This window comes from Mustela nivalis (genome assembly GCF_964662115.1).
Source record: "Mustela nivalis genome assembly, chromosome: 6".
Classification (NCBI taxonomy): domain Eukaryota; kingdom Metazoa; phylum Chordata; class Mammalia; order Carnivora; family Mustelidae; genus Mustela; species Mustela nivalis.
Window position 1 is genome coordinate 40234301 of NC_139025.1, and position 20072 is coordinate 40254372.

The window sequence follows — 20072 nt, forward strand, 5'->3', positions numbered from 1 at the left end:
TTATTATACTGTCAAGACGTGGCACAGTTGGAAATCAAATCCTGCCTGACCTCAGAGTTCCTAACCAATTCAATATCAGTCTGTTGCATACAGTTCTCTTTATGTTTGTTTGTTTCTTTGTTTTGGTTAATGATTTGTACTAAGTCTTAGAAGCAGTGGGCTAACTAATGCAGCTATTTTACTCCACTGGAATTATTGAAGAACTTTTAGAAATAGAATATCTTAAAATGCTTTACGTATGAAAGTTCAAGTTGATTAGTCATTCGACTATATTGCCTTCCAGGGAGAGCATATTAGAATGCCTTTGATTTAAAAAAAAAAAAAAAAAAAAAAAAGTCAGAAAGCTCTTTGATAGGGGCGCCTGGGTGGCTCAGTGGCTTAAAGCCTCTGCCTTCGGCTCAGGTCATGATTCCAGGGTCCTGGGAGCCCTGTATTGGGCCCTCTGCTCAGCAGGGAGCCTGCTCCCCCTCCCCTGCCTGCCTCCTTGTCTACTCGTGATCTCTGTCAAATAAATAAATAAAATCTTAAAAAAAAAACAACAACCAGAAAGCTCTTTGATAATGTTGGAATTCTCCATTTGAAGAATTACAGTCTAGCAGATCGGAGGAAGAATGTATGGTAAAATTATAATGGTCATCAATTGGAAAAAGCAATACAAATTACAAATATTGGGCTTACACGCAACCTTTCCTATTCTGAAACCCCTCGATTGCTGCCTTCATGCGTTGACCATGACTCGGCCTTTTACTTCACTGAAAAGTTATAGGCCATTTGACATGAACCTCCCTCAGCTGCAGCTCAGACTTGTTTCAGTATTCATCTCCTTTGTGTTCTCTTTTCTATTTCTGAGAAAGACGTAAATTTCCTACATTCTTTTTTTTTTTTTTAAGATTTCATTTATTTATTTATTTGACAGACAGAGATCACAAGTAGGTAGAGAGGCAGGCAGAGAGAGGAGGAAGCAGGCTCTCCACTGAGCAGAGAGCTCCATTCGGGGCTCGATCCCAGGACTCTGGGACCATGACCTGAGCTGAAGGCAGAGGCTTTAGCCCACTGAGCCACCCAGGCACCCGTAAAATTCCTACACTCTAAATTTAATCCTTGCCCTTAAGGGCCTGCGCCAGGTGGGGGGTCCTATTAAGACTGGATTAAGTAGGATGTTTTAGCTGGCTAAATTCTAGTGGGTGGGTGTGAACAGTGGACCAAAAAGGCGAACATTAGTATTAGAGGTAAATATCAAGCACCCACTTCAAGGAGAGCCTTCAAGGCTATAGCAAAGCAGGCAGGATCAAAGAGAGGCGGGAACTGACCAGGAAGTGGAGTTCTGGAGGGTCCAGATGAAATATTTTAGGACATAGGCAAAAACAAAGAGAACGAATGATAAGTTGCTTCTTTTGGGTGATGAGTATAGCAAGTGAGGAGGACCAGGTGCTGATTCCGTCCTTATCCACCGGCTTCATCAATATCTCTTCTTTTTCCTGAATCTACTGTTTTTCCTCCCCATTTTATATTTTCCCTTAGCCCATATACTTTTTCTCTCCCTTTCCAAAAGGCCACACTGTCCCTTAATCTCTATTTTTTTAAGCAAGTGTCACCTTTTCCCCTTTTTCCTTCCAGTGACCAAATTCAGTGGCCAATTGAGTTATCACCAACAGGCTCTCTGTAGCATTAAATATTGTTGAAAGTGCCCACACTTGAATCTCCTCCCTTGGCTGTTCTTTCCCCCTACCTCCTTGGATGTTCTTCTCCTTTGGACTCTTAAATATGTATTTCTTAAGAATATGTTCTTGGCCTACTTCTTAGCCCTTTACTATCTGTCTCCTCCAGATACTATCAAACCTTATGACTTGGATTACCCTCTCTATCCAGGTGATGCCTCCATCTGAATCACCATCTTTGACCTTGGCCTCCTTTTCACATTTCTAGTAACCTGCTAGGTACCTTCATCTGTGTCTCATCTGCACATTAAATTCTACATGGCCAAACATTAACTATTTATTCTTCCACAACAAGCTTCTCTCCCCATGTTTTTTTAAATTTCCTGTTAATGACATTTATGAACTCTCCATCCCTCAAATTCCTTTGGGTCAGACTTTACTCTTATCACATTTAATCAGGTATCAAATTCTTTTGGCTGAAATATTTTTAATATATGTCACCCCATTTCTATTATTATTTCATTTTTTCCAGTTGCCCTTCATCAAAACAACTTTAATAGCCTGATAGCTGGCCTCCCTCCCATTAATTTTCTTCCACTCCAAACCATTTTAATTACTACCTTTTCCTGAATAGCATCTGTCATACCTCTCATTGAGACTCTTATCTATATATATATATTTTTTTTTATTTGACAGAGAGAGATCACAAGTAGGCAGAGAGGCAGGCAGAGAGAGGAGAGGAGGAAGCAGGCTCCCTGCCGAGCAGAGAGCCCGATGCGGGACTCGATCCCAGGACCCTGAGATCATGACCTGAGCCGAAGGCAGCGGCTTAACCCACTGAGCCACCCAGGTGCCCGAGACTCTTATCTATATTTAAAAAAAAAAAAATCCTAACATCTTAACCTAGCATTCTAGTTCCTTCACAAGCTGAATGCAGCCAATTTTTCTGTTTTTATTTCTGACTTTGCTGGACCTTTGCTCTAGGAAAAAAAAAAAAAAAAAGACAGGCTTATTCTTCTCTCTAAGTGCCCTGTAATTTCTCTCTCCCATGCTCTTACTGTTTCTGAGACCAGAATGGTCTCTATTCATCAGCTCTTCATGTATAAATCCTACAACTTTCAAAGCCTAGCTCAAATACTTCTCATCCCATGAAGCTTTTTTGATCTCTTTAGATAGCAGGAATCTTTATATCTTCTGATTTACCAAAGCACTTTATCTGTACCTTTTTCCTAGTGCTTATCACCCTCTACCTTCTTCTTATTATTATTCACATGCACATTTTATTATCTCTGTGATTTGATTAAATAAATATTGAAAAACTGATTCATCTTTGTAGTCCCAAAGTGCCTGGTATAAATATTTGAACAAATGTGATTGGACTTGCCAAACATTCATGTACTTTTTAATATTTTCCAGTATCCTTTGCCATTAGACTTGAGGCATACGACTAGTTCTGGCAAATCTCTGTAAGCAGTTACATGCAACACTTTCAGTTTGAAGTATTTTGGAACAGATGAGAATTCTCCACTCTTTGTCCTTCTTCTTCTGTGGCAGTCCACAAGGCCATGTGTTCCAGCTGCAACTTGGTAGAGTTTCTATGTCTGAGTCCTGGTTGATCATGTGGATTAGGATCCCCCATGAACTGTACTAGATGTGAGTCTAGAAATTCTGTAGTGCTAAGCCACTGAAATTTTAGAATTAATATTTTACTGAAGCATAGTCTATCCTAACCTGACAAATAGAGGAAGTATTCAATACATTTACGAATGAGCACATAAAGAGGGTGTCTATCAAATAAATTGTGTTGGTGGAATTATTCAAGAAGCTTGATCCACAGTTTAGTTTGTAGGAGATTCCAGCTTCATAGGTGTCTGCACAAAATGACAATATCACCTTGTAAGTGGTCTACCATTTGCTATCATTCTCCTTACAAATATCTTATAAACCTTTTGCTTTAAAAAATTCATCTGGGGGGCGCCTGGGTGGCTCAGTGGGTTAAAGCCTCTGCCTTCGGCTCAGGTCATGATCCCAGGGTCCTGGGATCAAGCCCCGCATTGGGCTCTCTGCTCGGCAGGGAGTCTGCTTCCTCCTCTCTCTCTCTCTCTGCCTGCCTCTCTGCCTACTTGTGATCTCTGTCTGTCAAATAAATAGGTAAAATCTTAAAAAAAAATTCATCTGGTAGTTTACTGTGTATGTAGTTTCATGGGTTTTTGGAGGGGGTAGCAAAATTTGAAGTTAGGTATTAGAGATGCATTGCTCATTGAATAGTATACATGAGGTTTTCTTGATGCAGTTGAATGCATAATCCTTATCTTCCTCTGGCTTACTGATGGCCTATAGTGCTCTTTTCATGAATCGATTCTTTTTTCTTTTTAAAAAGATTTTATTTATTTATTTGGCAGACAGAGATCACGAGTAGGCAGAGAGGCAGGCAGAGAGAGGGAAAGGGATCAGGCTCCCTGCTGAGCAGAGATCCCTATTGGGGGGGCTTGATTCCAGGACCCTGGGATCATGACCCAAGCCAAAGGCAGAGGCCACCCAGGTGCCTCATGAGTCAATTCTTGATGTTTAAAATGACTTTACCTGGAAAATTTATAAGCAAAACTTCCTAGTATCCAAAAAATGCTAGCCGTTTACCTTTGGGACTTTTAATACAACTGCCTTTTCTTCTTAGGGAGTTCAGAAAAGATAAAAAAACATTTAAAGAAGAAAATAAATGTTTTCACAATCCTAGAGATAATTTATGTTACAATATTACAACCTGCAAGGATTGGTAAATAGGTTTATAGTTTGTACAAATGAATTCAGTCCTGGGGAAGTTAAGCATCTTCCTCTGATTCTCAAGGGACTGCAGTTGCAATACTTTGGACTGTCTTCCCTGGGTGATGTGGAACACTTTGACTCTAGCCTTCTCTCCTTATCAAAATCTAAGCACAGCTTAGTAAAGTTATTTGGTAATTCTCTATGAGATATCAATACTATGAATGCCAAGTTACCATTTCTGGGGATGCTACCATTTATAACAGTACTGACCTGACACATTTATAAAGTCAAATTGTTGTATTTCCAATACCAATTATAGGCTAGAGTAGGAGCAATGTTTGGCAGAAAGATCTTTCTAAAGTCTCCACAGTTAAGCTGCCCAAGAAGCCATAATTCTGTTGAAGAATGACATTATTTCAGAGTAACAACTTGATGCTTCTGCAGAGCAATTGTCTAAGATAGCTATTGCTTATAAAACAGGAAGCTAACCCTGTGACTGATGCTGTAATATGCTATACCCATTTCCAAGAGACATAGTTCAAGATTCTCTTTTTCTCTTATTTCTTCAAGTGAAATGAAACAGATCCAAAATGTTTCTGTCTCTTGGTTATGTGATAGATATCCTGGACTATCTTCATGCTCAGGAGTTTTGTGTTTTTTTTTTTTAAGATTTTTATTTATTTATTTGACAGATCACAAGTAGGCAGAGAGGCAGGCAGAAAGATAGAGGAGGAAGCAGCCTCCCCTCCCCACTGAGCAGAGAGCCTGATGCAGGGCTCAATCCCAGGACCCTGGGATCATGACCTGAGCCGAAGGCAGAGGCTATAACCCACTGAGCCACCCAGGTGCCCCCATGCTCAGGAGTTTTATTTGGAAGCTTCTACCATCATCAGGATTTTCACATAGATTGATTTCCCAGTCATTATAGGTTTATCCTGATTTATTACTATTTTACAGCCTATCCCAATAGGGCTGCAGTGAGATAGATGACTGATGTCTCAGGACAGCTCATAAGTGCATATAGCCACAGAGGTTTTTAAAGTATTTTTTCTTTTTCAAGTTTTATTTAAATTCCAGTTAGTTAACATACAGTATAATATTAATTTCAGGTATAGAATTTAGTGATTCTAAGCCATAGAGTTTTGTGTGGTCCCATCTGCTCTATGACACCAGAGGTCAAACCTGTGTTAATGGTATATATGGAATCATAAAGATATCCTGGCTCTGAGCACTTTTACATCAGTATTCCCCTGAACTCTTCCTGGAACTCTCATGTGAACTTAAGTTTTTGCCAAGTAATGTCTCAGGACACCACTTACAGTGGAGTTCCTGCCAGTCCCTAAATTTGATGGAAAATCAGCTTTCTAAATAAATGTCTAAGCAAGGATAGAAAGAAAACAATTTCTCCTCAGACTGGACTAACCCCTAACTAAGGAGCCCCAGGTAACTTGGATTTCTTAACATATTGGTCAGGCCCAAGGATGAGGCCATGTCACCTCACAAAAATGACAGACTCTTGGAAGATGGTATGACATTTTCCTCAGGAGAGACTGAGGCCGTATGAATAAGGCCGGTGCCCTTTAAGTTGGGACTAACTGCAAAATTTTGGACCAACCATGACGCTGGAGTTTTACTAATTATAGTCTGAAGTTAGAAGAAAAGTCTAGCGTCTGGCTAAGGCGCCTACTGAGCTGTCCAGGGTTCTGACTTCCGCACAGGCCATCAGTACCTTCCTTATCCTTTGTGTTGATGCTGGTAATTTTGCTTTAAACTTGGAATACTTTGGATCTACTTTGTGATTCCTAATCTTGAATATCTTTGTGGTCTCGATGAGCTCTACTGGACCAGGCTCTTGTCAATGGCATAGTATATGCAAACTGAGAAATTGATTATGCTATGTCAGGATTTTAATTTGGAGATCTTAAGTCCTAGAGTCAGAAGGCGCAGACTTTAGTGACAGCTGATATAGCCATGTGACTTTTAAGAAATCTCTGAAGCTTTTTTCAGAACTTTCGGTTTTCTCATCGTGCCTGAACAATTAAAGGTGACAAATATCTGCAACATAAATGACAAAAATAAATACAAAGAACATTTAAAAATATTTAAGGAAAAAATACCTGATTGGAAAAGGCAATTGGACTGGACACAAAAGGCAATTCACAAAATAAGAAAGATAAATTATCCACATGATATATAAAAATTAACTCAAAATGGGCCAAAGACCTAAACATAAGTGGTAAAACTATGAAACTCTTAGAAGAAAATTTAGCTTTATGTCTTTGGACCTGGAATTAGGCAATGGTTTCTTACATATGAGACCAAAACCATAAGCAGTGAAAGGTAAAGTAGAATTGGACTTCATGAAAATTAAACACATTTGTGCTGCAAAGGACACTCTCAAGAAAGTAAAAAGACAATCCACAGAATGGGAGAAAAAATTTGCAAGTCACATATCTGATAAAAGACTTCTATCCAGAATTATAAAGAACTTCTCCAACTAAGTAATAAGAGACAAACAACCCAATTTAAAAGTAAGCATGGGATTGAATAGATATTTCTCCACAGGAGGTATCCAAATGGCCAACAAGCACACAAAAAGATGCTGAACATCATTAAATATCAGGAAAATGCAAATCAAACTAAAATGTGATATTACTTCACACCCACTAGGTTGGTTGTATAGAAAAAGGCAGATAATGACAAGTGCTGACAAGAATGTGGACAAATTGAAACTCTCAGACACTGCCGACAGAATTTTAAAATGGTGCAGTTAATGTGGAAAACAAATTCTCCAAAAACTTGACAGTTTCTCAAACAATGAAACACAGACCCTATCTAGCAATTCTAATTCTAGGTATAAATGCAAGATAAAAGAAACATGCTCCCAAAAATCCTGTATGCAAGCAATTATAACAGCTTTTTAAATAACCGCCTAAAAGGAGAAACAACCTAAATGTCTATCATCTGATGAATGGTTAAACAAGTTATAGCATATTCATACAGTGAAGAATCCATGTGAGAAAAGGGAATGAAGTACTGATACATGTTATAACATAGGTGGACTGTGAAAACATCATGCTAAGAAAAGAAGCCAGTCATAAAAGAGGTCATAATGTATAATTCCATCCATATGGAATATCCAGAATAGGTAAAGCTATGGAGTCAGAAAGTAAATCAGTGATTGCCTAGGACTGCATTTGGGTTGTGGGGGTGGAGAGTGACTACTAAGGGGCATGAAGTTTCTTTTTGGAGACTTAAAAATGTTGTACAGTAGATTGTGGTGATGGTTACACAACTATGTGACTATACTTAAAACCATTGCATAAGACACTTTAAATTATATTGTATGCAAATTAAATCTTCATAAAGCTGTTATTTAAACAAGTAAATACAAATTTACCAAGAATCACATTTGAGATCTTCTAATTCATTGGTCATCAAATAAATAAAAAAACTTACTGGGAGGATACCATATCTCTCATCAGATTTTGGAAATTGAAAGTTGGCATGTGTGTGTAGTCAATGAGATCTATTTGCAAAATGCAAAGAACTGTTCAAAGGCAATTTACCTCCATCATGTAGATTTTGGTTTGCTTCTCAATCTCAGAGTATCTTAAAAGGCGTTTTGTGATTCCAAAGCATGGAGGATTCATGTTACAGATCTCCTAATTCATGTTTTTGCCCAAAGAGATAGCACATCTTTGCAGTTTTGCTCAAATTCACAAATTTTTTAAGAAAGCCAAAACAGGATTACTGAAAAGCAAGCAATTCTCTTCTTTCCTTCCCTACTGGAGGACATTAGAAGCATCTATGTTTTATTCCCTTGGATGGCAGAGTCAGAAACAGCAGCCATTCCCTGTGGAAGACAGGAACCTGGTGTGTTCCAAATGTGTTGTCAGACGTTTGTGAGTGTTGTAGTGGTCTCCTGGAGAAAACACAGCTGTCTTGTGCACCAGCCTGTGGTCTCTATAAATTAGTTTCAATCTAAATATTCTTTCACTGCCATAGGACATGGAGGACTCTTTTCCATATAAAATTCAGGAGCTTCCATCCTTGTAGTAGAGTAAAAGCCATGTTGCAAAATGAGCTTGGTGCTACAGACACAATAAGCTCGACCAACCCCCACACAACGATTTCATAAAAATTTGAGGCTGCAGAATGAGTCTCATCTTGAGTCAAACACTTTATCTTACTAAGTCACTGGGAGTGATTTCACAGTTGCATTCTTTCCCCAAAAGTTTCAAAAGTAGAAACTAGGTTTGGGTGTTGATAAACACATAGCCCAGAGAAGGCAAATGTGTTGGCATATGTTGCCACTTCTCCTTCACTTGCCTGCATGTAGCTATTGCTTATCCTTCTAGGCACTGTTTCCTACTGAATCTGAACATAGCCCAAGACTCTCAGTACAGTGCCCCAGGCATTCAGTACTATTCAATGATTTCTATTTGCCATTCCCATACCGGCTATTCCAAGTTGAGGTGTGTGTGTGTTGTGTGTGTGTGTGTGTGAGAGTGAGACAGCTACTTCAGAAAACATTTGAAGTATATTTATCTTTATGTAAATTTTGCCTTTCAGAATTATAAGATTTTCAAGTGGAAGCAGACCAATAGTCACTCAATATAGGGGAACATTTCTCATCTAATTTGTTTTAAATGCCTTCAAATTGTCTTAAATGAATTCTTTGATTTCTTGGCATTGACTCTTTGATCTTTGCAAACATAAAAACTGAAGGCATAGCTTTTGCCAATATAAGCCATTTTCTGGAAATAATCTGGCATGTGCTCTTCTATGTTAATAACATACCCACTTATGTCAGCCCATTTGGTGCTCCCTCAAACCCTGTACAGAAGATACTATTAAAATCTCCAGGTTATGGTTGAGGAAACTGAGGCACAGAGCTCTTATGTAACTTTAATGTTGAAGCTGGAAAGGATTTAATCTTGGTTAAAATTTGTTACTTGTGGTGCTCTTTTTGCCGGTCCCTATTCTCCTTTTCCCATAAGGTTTGCTCTAAGTTAAGAAACTAGGGATAAACAAATGCTCCTCACCACATTCCTTCTTTTGAAATAATGAACAAAACTTTTCTAAAGAACAATAGCTTTGTCTTTGAAGACAAAACCTGACAGTTCTTTTGTCTCAACTCTTCTTGCTAAGAATTTTTCTTAAGTGAGAACCTTATTTTTCTTTTTTAATCTCCAAAGCATGTTAGAGCAATTCATAAACTTAGAGCAACTATGCAAGCCCTGGAATTCCACATCTGACTCTGTGTTATGCCCATAAATCTCCAAAATAGTTAAGTTTTGTCAGTACACAGGTGCTCAAATATAAAATAACATGGATTAACATTGGTAATTTCAAACCAAAGCACAAATCTGAAAACTTCTTCAACCAAATAGGCAATTATCTATCCAGAGGTGGAATCTAAAAAAAGTAAAGATGGTTGCTAAGACTGAAAAGTGAACACATTTCTTTTCAGCAGAGCAAAACAGAATCATTAATCAAAATGGAATTTCAATTAAATTGGAAATGAAAATGGACCATTTCAATTTCCTCTAACAAGTAAAATTCAAATACACTGGCTATTTCCTCCTCACATTCTCAATTAGAGTATTGATCAGCATCTGATGAAATATGGAGGATAATTAGAATCCTATTCCCAAATTCCTTATCTATTTAGGCATAAGGAAGTTAAGAGGCGTGCACAGATACTCCAGTTTTAAGAAATTTTTTTTATTTATTTGAGTGTGTGTGTGTGTGAGAGAGAGAAAGAGAACATGAGAGAGGTCAGTGGGAGAAGCAGACTTCCTGCTGAGCAGGGAGCCTGATGTAGGACTGGATCCCAGGACTCCAGGATCATGACCTGAGGCGAAGGCAGTCAATTAACCAACTGTGCCATCAAGGCACCTGATACTCCAGTTTTTTTAATGATGACTTTCATTAGTGCTTCCCAGGGAAACAAAATAACACACTGTGTAATTCTGTATGTAATTGCCTTACCCTAACAATTTTCAAACGTCCAGTACCCATCCATAACTGCTTAATGTTACATCAGTGGAGTTCACTGTGTTCTTGGCATGTTCTTAATAATGAAACTGAGAAATTCCCATCTGGTATTTATGATGCATCAAGGAATTCTAAACAATAGATCTGAGAAAGTCTCACAAGTACCCCCCTGATTATACAACAGGATTAAGCTCCATGGAAAGACAGCAGTAGAATAGCTTTTCATCTTAAAGATTTCTTAAACAAAGTTTTTTTCCCCCATGGAAAGATTTCAAAAACTATGATGATTCATGATAACCAAGAAGTTTTTTGGTGTTTTTTTTGGAAGGGTAATTTTTTATAGCTTTATTGATATAAAATAGATACATGTTAAATTACATCTATTTATAGTGAACAATTTGATTAGTTCTGATATATATATATATATATATATATATATATATATATACCTGTGAAGCTATCACCATTATCACAAAAAATGAATGTGTCCATGATCATTTTTAAAAATACCAGTAATATAAAATTTTGGTGATCATCATATCTCCAGGGACATCCGACACTAGTAGGCCATATTTATTGTCTACTGAGTGAATGCATTTTCTCTAATTTATTATCACGGGACATCTTGGACATTAGTGTACTAGAAGAATAAAGGGTTGGACAGAATCAGGCTTTTAAGTATAAACATTTTAGAGGAGCATTTGAACAGTGCTGAAGTTGGCCTTTGAATATAAAAATGAAAAGATATGGGTGGCTAGGTGACTCAGGGGGTTAAGCATCTGCCTTCAGCTGAGGTCATGATCCCAGGGACCTGGGCTGGAGTTCTGCGGCTGACTCCATGCTCAGCAGGGAGTGTGCTTCTCCCTCTGCCTCTCCCTCACCTCTCATGCCCATGATATTTCTCTCTCGCTCTTGCAAAAATAAATAAAATCTTTTTTAAAAAAATCAACAGGTATGAAACCCTTGATAAGCCTATGGTGGCTTAGCTGTCTCACCATATCCCAAGTACTTCTATTCCACGCCCCACCTTTTCTGGAGAAAGATCAATGGATAAGCCTATTCTTCTACCCTGTGTGTTGGCTTGAAATTTATTTTTTCCCAAACCACCTCATTTTGTAGACAATTTAGGAAGAACTGCTATTTAGGAATAGCGCACAAGTTTTGTTTGAAAAGATGGGTCCAAATATGGGAATAATACATCATAAGCCAACTTCTCTGAGTTTGGTTTATCTTTCAAGTATCCTCCACTGTGTCAGAGATAGCTGTAAAGAAAAAAGAAAAAGAAAAAAAAAAAAAAAAAAGCAAGCAGCAGCAGCAGCAAGAAGAAGATTCCCCAGATGTCCACATTCTCAAATAAAATAGACTGCCCAGGCAGCTTTATCATTTGTATGGCTTTTGGCTCAGTGTTTCTGAAAGGAAGCATAGCCGCTTTTTGTCCTGCCTAGTGATACCCTACTTGGTTTCAGTGCTGGTACGGATGAGGTCTGATAAGCTTTTCTCTTCGGAGGCTCTCCTGGTAGTTCTTTCCCGTACTCCACTGTTTTCAGCCCTGTTCTAGAAACAACAGTTTTTAAGGACTCAGGATTTAACCTCGGGGTTGCATCTCCCCGTCTCCTGCCAACATTCATCCTCAGCCTTCCCCGGGCAAATCCACGTCCCCTCCACAGCTGATGCTGGTCACCCTCAGAACCGTGGCCTGGAGGTCTCTAAGCTCCCTTCCTTTGCCCTGAGTCCGGGCTCAACTTTAGGAGTTGGGAGAGTGTCTTGCTTCATTCGTCACGCTTCAGCTGGGGACTGCTTCCACCTGCTCATCTTCTTAGGTTATCACCCCAAAAGAGAGGAAGATTCAGGTGGATTTGGCCCATCCCCTAATCCGGGCCTGCCACTAGCAGGCCGGGGGCTGGAGTGGGCCGAGGGAGACTAGGACGAAGCAGGCCATTTCCACCTGCGTAATAACAGGCTTGGAAGTAGCGAAGCGGCGGCGGCGGCTGGAGTAGGAGGAGGAGGAGCGCAAGCAGCGGGCCGCGGCGCGGCCGGGAGGAAGAGGAGGGGGAGGAGGAGGAGCTGAAGCGGGGAGAGCGGCAGCCAGCAGCTCGGCCGGAGTTGCAGCAGCGGCGGCGGCGGCGCTGACACCGCAGCTTCCCCGAGCCCCGAGTCCAGGCGGGGACAGCAGCAGGGAAAGCCCGGTCGCCCAGGCACCGCACCTCGGCCCCGCCAAACCGCCCTCGCTGCGCCGGGCGGGACCGCCAGCCATGGCCACGCCGCCGGATCCCCAAGACGAGCAGCTGCCGCTGGCAGGCTCCGGGTCCCAGTGGTTCGGGGACCGGGGGGAGGGGGAGAACGAAGCGGTGACGCCGACGGGGGCTAAGCCGGCGCCGCAGGCGGGGGAGCCCGGCCGGGGGTTGGGCGCCGGCGCCGGGGCCGGGGCCGGGGCCGGGGAAGCGGCGCCGCGGGAACCGGACTCGGGCCCCGCCCGGCCGCCGCCCGTTGCTATGGAAACTGCATCCACAGGTAAGGCGGGTGTCGGGCGCCGCTGCCCCGCAAATGGCGTCGGGGACCGGGTCCCCCAGCCGGTCCCCTTCTCCGCATCTCGGCTCTGCACCTCGCTGGCGCTCTCTACCTTGAGCACCAGCCTCAGCTCGCTTCGCCACGGGCGACTGTAAATATTGGCGCACTGGTAAAAAACAGGAAATTTTCTTTTTTTCCCTAAAGGCTCGGAAGAAAACGAAATACTATCGATTCATTTTATTTCATTTTCATTGTTATCTCGGCTTTAAAAATTGTTTTCGGAGGCAAACAGCAGCATCCTGGCTGCTGGCGCGCCCGCGTACAAGTTTCTTCCTTCCGCCAAGGGGTTGGGGGCTGTAGGGCCCGCTTGGCCAGTTGCGATGATTTTTTGGGGCGTGTTTGCGCTCGGCGTGCGCGCCGGCTGCGAGGCACGCTGACAACAAAGCGACGGGCAGGCGGGCTGCCACTAGATCCGGCTCGGTCCGGGGCAGAGATGTGGCTGGAAGTGTTTCTTACCCCTTCCCTCCACAATTCGCCACACCCTACTCCCTTCCAGTTCCCCCTCCCATTCTCCACCTCCCCCTCCCGGCCGCGGAAAACAGAAATCCCAAGGTGTGCGTGTCTCATTCCGGAGGGGCGGTGTTGCAGGAGGGTTGGAGTTGTGACTGTCCTCGCCCAGAACTGCCCAGATGTCCCCATCTTGCTGGGAGCATTGAAACTTGGAACCCATAAAAGCGGCCGGCCTGGCTGCGGTGTGAGAGGGCTTGAGTGGTGGTGGTGAGTGAACGAGGCACAGTTTCTCTGCAGTCTGGATCCGCCTGGGCATTTGGAAATTGCCTTGGGTTCGGTCACCCTTAGCCTTCAAGCCGGAGCGCGCGGGTGCCCAGCTGGGACCAGGACGTTGGAACATCCCGACCAAAGGATTCGGGAGGCCAGCTTTGGGGAGAGGCTGCCGGCCTGGGTAGTCCTGTGTTTCCAGGAAGGGGGTGTTAGAGGGGGCCGTGTTCTGTTGTTTTCTGAAAAAGCTTTGCTGTAGTGGCATGGGAGTTGTGTAGATTTGGACTAGCAGCCCTCGAGGATCTGGAGTGGGGGGTGCTTCCGGAAGACGGAAAGGGGGTGGGACTGCTTGCGTGTTCTTGGCAGCTGATTTAGGGAAACCCCTTTCTTAAGCCACCGCCTCTCTTAAGGGTCGTGTGGAGTGCGTTAGGTAGTCTTTAACTATGGTCTAGTACAAAAGATTTGTGCTGAGGAAAGGAGGTTTGGGGAATGCAGTCATTAAAACATGACATTCTGACGGGAAGAGAAAAAATTCGGACCATGATTAGGGGAAAAAAAAAAAAAAAGAAAGAAAGAAAGAAAGAGAAGGAAAAGAAAAGAAACTCCAAGGCAGACAACCCCATTTGTCATATATTATTTTATGAGAGTGCGGGGGTGGGAAGGATTTGAGACTAAGAAAGGCTGCCTAGCAGCTCTTTCAACTTATTCATCCAAATGAAAACAAAACTCCTTATAATTGCAAAGGAAGATGGAAAAAGATAAAAGACAAAGGGAGGTAGCTTTTTGTTGGTTTAACGTTACTGTTCTTTGTAAGGTATAGTTTAGAACCTTTATCCACCATTATCAAAGTAAATTATTTTTTTTTTTATAAATATTTCTCACCTCCCACTAGTGTCACCAAGGTTAGGGGAAGTTGGGAAAGAAAGCTAGTGCCCTGTGTTCAGTAACACACTATACACTAAAATGAGTTGCTATATATAAAATGTTTGGAGCAACTCCTGTCACAAAGTAGCCATTTGCAATTTTAACATTATTATTATAAAAAATTATAGAAACATTTTACTTTGCTGAATGTATTGGGGGGTTTCCTGTTCTAGATAATAAATACACGAATGACGTGGAACATGATGATGCTGAGTTTGATTGGGGGGGGGATGAAGGGATGGGAAAGGAGCATATATTCTGCATATTTATATAGAATATTTTTGGTTTATTATTGCTGCTTGAAGGAATGTCTCATATAGTTGTTGATTGTTAAATGTTTTAAATCCATGTTTCATATTTCTTATGGTGGAGAGACTGCTCTAAGAAACCTAAATACTGGAAATAATACCTAAATAAACAGCTAGGTCTTGAAAAATCCAAACAAATTCTGGGCCCACTTCCTTGTCTGTTACCACGATAATTTTATTGCTATAAGCAAAGTCAGTAACTACATATTTAACTTTATCAGAGACAAAGTCCAGAGAGAGCCTATTAAGTACACTGATCTACTTTTTGAAAAAGAATGGTGTTCTTTGGGACTCAAACTAAGAAGTAACTTAGGCTTTGAGCATGATTCACTGTAAACAGATTTTATTTCTTTTTTAGATGGAATTATAAAGTACAAGACAGATATTGATATTTTAAAAGCTTTCTTTTTTCTGAAAAACAGCACTAATCATGCCATCTGGACAGAAATTCTGTTATTTATTTTTATACATTGATGGTAATTAAAGTTCCTAAAGAAACATTTCTGAAAATATTTCTTAGTAATGTCCTGCAGTGAGTATATGTTTAGACATTGTTAAAACTGCACTGTATTTTCAGGTATTCTAATTTCTCTTGTCCCTTTTGTGGATTGGAAATGTTCTTAATCAAAAGTAATGCTTTTTTTTTTTTTTTTTTTTTTTTTTTTGTAATGCTTTCTTTTAAAGCTACAATTTTTCATGTTGAAACTGTTAATGGCTGAACACCTGGGTGGCTCAGTTGGTTAAGCACCTGCCTTTGGGTTGGGTCATGATACCAGGGTTTTGGGATCGAGCACGAGTATCGAGCTCCCTGCTTGGTGGGGAGCCTGCTTCTCCCTCTCCTTCTGCTGCTCTGCTTGCTTGTGCTCTCTCGCTCTCTCTGTCAAATAAATAAATGAAATAACAAAAAAAAGAAAATTGATAATGGGCATGTGAAATGATGTCTGTTGCCAAGGGAACATTTAAAACACCATGTGTAGGCTACAACATGTTAAAGTTGTTAAATCATGAATCAGCACTGTCATCTAATAACTTCATACAAAGGATGGTAAGAGCAACTGTTTTGATTTCTCATGATCAGTTATTTTATTCCTGGAAACTATTCAAAGGTAGCATACAATAACACAAGGATAGAAGAATGGCCCTTTGTTTAAAGGAATAATTTAAAATAGAACATTTGAACAAAATGCAGTGGTGAGAAGTTAACTCATGACTGCTTTGGAAATTAACTCATTGATTGCTGCATGCATGCAGGCAAAAGGAACAGAATGGAGAATGGTCCAGAGAAATCAATATATTTGGCTTCTGTAATATTGACTTACAGATAATTTGACTTAAATTTCCAGATGATAGGAGAGAGAGATTTTTACTTTATTTGGACCACAATGCTCATAAATTTATGTTTTTCAAAGGCTGAATGTGATACTCTATTGGAAAAACTCTCTCTCTCATAACTTAAGTAACTTCGGAATATTTATATACCCTGTGTTTATTGTTTAGTATAATAAATTTGTACTGTATACATCACTGAGATCATCTTCTAAAATTCACATGGAGGCTGGATTGAATCTCTTGTGGGTGTGTTGGATAGATGTTTCTACATTTTTTAATTTGGAGTCATTCCCAGTAATCCCCTTCAGAAGGTGTAAATTTCAATTTTCTGTTTTCTTTCATCTTTTTAGAAAGCTGCAGTTATGTTGAAATGAGAAGGAATACTACACTTAACTTTTATAATATTTTACAGAACATTTAAGAAGAATAAAAGAGTTTCTAATGTAATTTATTTCTCTCGACATAGCCTCTGTTTACAATCAGTAACAAATTTCAGCAGGAAGTATGGTATATGGGGGCTCAATGGGTTAAGCCTCTGCCTTCGGCTCAGGTCATGATCGCAGGGTCCTGGGATGGAGCCCCACATCGAGCTCTCTGCTCAGTGGGGAGCCTGTTTCCTCCTCTCTCTCTGCCTGCCGTTCTGCCTACTTGTGATCTCTCTCCCTCTGTCCAATAAAGAAATAAAATCTTAAAAAAAAAAAAGTATGGCATATGTCCTTTCACTTAGGGAATTCAAATCAGGTGATTTAAAATTTAGAAACACTCACATGCCCTAAAAATACATTAATAATACATTTTATCAAGGCTTCCAGCATCATTTCCTCTTCATGAACTCACCCTTCCTGGAAACCCATCCTGGTTGTTGCCCCTCAAATCTACCATAGGCCTTCTTGCCTCCTGTCTCTTTTCTAGGGCATTCATCTACTTCTGTTCCTGCAGGTTTGGAGACAAGTTGTGGCTTTTCTTGCTCATTATACTGTATCCTGAATACCGTGGGTTCCAGAAAGTTTTTGTTACCTGTAAAGTGAGAAACCATTGCAGTTCAATTCAGTCTAGTAAACATTCATTGGATGCCTCCTTTTTGGAAGTTTCTGTGCTACACCTAGACCATGGTTGCCTGGGAGAGTACATCTGTCTGTTTCACATTTGTATTTCGTTTAGTGAAACAGTTCCTTTGGTGTCATTTTTCATTTTCTTTATTCCCAAGTCATCGCTGGAAACGTTACCAGAAGGGCATTATAATAATCTAACCCCAAGGGCACAAGGGCATGCGTTAGTTTTCGGAGGCTAACACAGGAGAAATAAACATGAGCACAACTTGCTCAGACCATACAGCTGTGGGAAAACAAAATGTATCTATGTATCTTTCAATCTATGGGATTGGGATCAAGAGAAGGGAATGTTTTATTTATTTTTCTACTCTGGGGGATTTTAAAGCATATTTATAAAGTGATGGCGAGATGGATAGTGTAGGAGGGAGAGTGTGTTTCCTATAACTGAGTAGGTGAGGGGAATGGATCCAGGGTACAGCAGAGGACTGCTGTTAGATGGACTTAAGGACAGCTTGTGGATATAACTAAGCAAAGACAGACAAGCGGGGCACAGGGGTGGGACCCAGAGCAGTGAGAGATCCCGTCCAGCTGCTTCTATTTGCCATGAACTAGGAAGCAAGGTCAAGAGAAGAGTGAGGGCAGGAGTGGAGTTGGAGGTTTGAGAGGAGGGGAGAAAGTATAAAATTGTCGCTAGAATGGGAGAGTGAAAGGATTAATGGAAATTGGATTCTGAGCTGTCATAGGGCTCACTTGGAGTTTGTGGTCATGAGCTTGACGTGAGACCAGTTACCATATATGTTATCTATTTTTTTCAGCCATATTCAGCTGCCTGAGTATGGTTTGGAGTAAGTGGATGGTTGAACTGGTTTTATTTATTTTTTTTCCAGTGAGCTGGATAGGAAGAGAGGTGCCATGGAGCTGAACAGTGTGTAAGGCAGTGAGGATACTGATGGGTTATAGAATCTGGGGAGGAGGGAAGGAGGACCAGAGGGGGCTGATGCTCAGCGAGAAGATGATATAAATGGTTTGCATGTGCTGGTAGGGTGGGAGAACAGATGGGGCAGGGATTCCTGAATAAGGGAATTGCGAGGATAAGAGGTGGTGCTTTCAGAGTGGGTGTTTGAGACAGAGATTAAAGAGGAAGTGTAGTTACTGAGTAGGAGACTGAGGTGGAGTGGAAGCCAAGGTCATTTGAGGAAGAGTCCAGAAGAATGGCAAGGGCAGGAGTAAAATAATCACCTGTATGATTGCTGAAATCACAAAGAACCGTGGCAGAGATTGGAGAGAGACAGTGAACTGGATGCTGGTATCTTTAGGAAAGTGGCCTGGGCTTCAAAGCTAGTGGTTTCTGGAGGGGGAGGGAAGAACAGTGGCCTGTAAAGTGAGAAATGTAAAGTCCTGACTGCAGGTTCCACAGACTCTGTTTAATATATCCAGAACGTAGGAAATGCAACTTAAAATAGTTCATTGTGGGAGATGGGAACTCTGAGGGTTAATTACAACCTAGATATTACAACACATACCTAGTGGTATGGTGAAATTACTAAAAATCTCTTATGTAATTTTAGATAGTATTAATAGACAGTCTTGGGTACACATTATATAAGGTAATAATTCCTCTCGATTTTGTTCTAGCCAGATTTGGAGTCTTGGACTTAACGATGGGTACCATGCTGTGAGAGACATTAATGAACTGCAGAATGCTGAGAGAAGGGTGACCAGACTGGTGTGGCTTCTAGAAAAAATGCCATTGGAAAAGTGGCTGAAGAAATTAATAATTTTTTTTGCCACAAGAAAGGAAGAATTAAGGGAGATTTGAATGTTAAATTCAAATCCCAGAAGCACTCTTCTGAAGCCCAGACATGACCCAGACGTTTTCACGGGGCACAGTTGGGAGAGTGGTCAAATCAGAGACGCAGATTCCCACTTAGTGAAGGAGAAAGTTCTACTGAGTAGTACTACCTGGAAAAGAGATAGGTTGCCTGTCAGTTAATGGTATTCAAGCAAAAGTGAGGTGGTTTTTTATTGGAGGAAACTTTGAAAGGAAGGTATTAGTTATAGCAAGACATCTATACCTTCCTAAAATGCACCTAACTTACATTGTGGTTGTTAACATGGGCGTATTTCTCAAAAGCGAACAGCTTCCTAATGAAACCAGAAACAGAGTCCACCACAAAACCCACAGTTAACTTCAAACTGACTATCTAAAGTGCACTCTCCACAAAATTGTGGCCTTCTTGAAATTCGGTAGTTCTCCATTGTCGAGAAATATTCCTTAATGTAACATACTTGCTTAAGAACTACACAAATTAAAGAAAAAAAAAGAACTACACAATATTATCCAATTTGGGGTTATTAGCCTAAATGAGAAGCATGATATTTGCAAGTATCTCTTTTATTTTTTTCTTGAATTATCTTTTCCACTTTTTGTTAATATATCTAATTCCATAGATACTCATGTTTGGAGAATTCACTAAATAATTCTGTAGTGCTAAAAGAATCATCTGAATCTTTACTTAGTCCTCTGCCTCCCTACCTGTACATTTATTTGAGATTATTCATTGTAAAACTATGTTTGCTGGGTTTCCTAATGAATTACCTTACTCGCTGGAATAGTTCAATGTTTTAACTTCTGTCTTGAATCCCCAAATGGATTTTCTAATTCATCTACTGCATGAGATTATTATAAAACCAGTGATAGATGAAATTCTTGCTTCTTGAATGTAGGGAATTTGTTGAATATATCCTGT

At 40.7% G+C, this 20072-nt stretch overlaps 1 protein-coding gene across 1 annotated transcript in view; it reads left to right on the forward strand.

Moving 5' to 3' along the window:
* Nucleotides 1-12396: 12396 nt before the first annotated feature.
* The window catches only part of RTN1 (reticulon 1), a 217714-nt gene continuing 210038 nt past the window's right edge, over nt 12397-20072 (forward strand). The window contains exon 1 of the mRNA XM_082734970.1: nt 12397-12935. Within this exon, the coding sequence (XP_082591096.1) occupies nt 12677-12935 (259 nt within the window). The 5' untranslated portion in view covers nt 12397-12676. The remainder of the gene's footprint in view (nt 12936-20072) is intronic.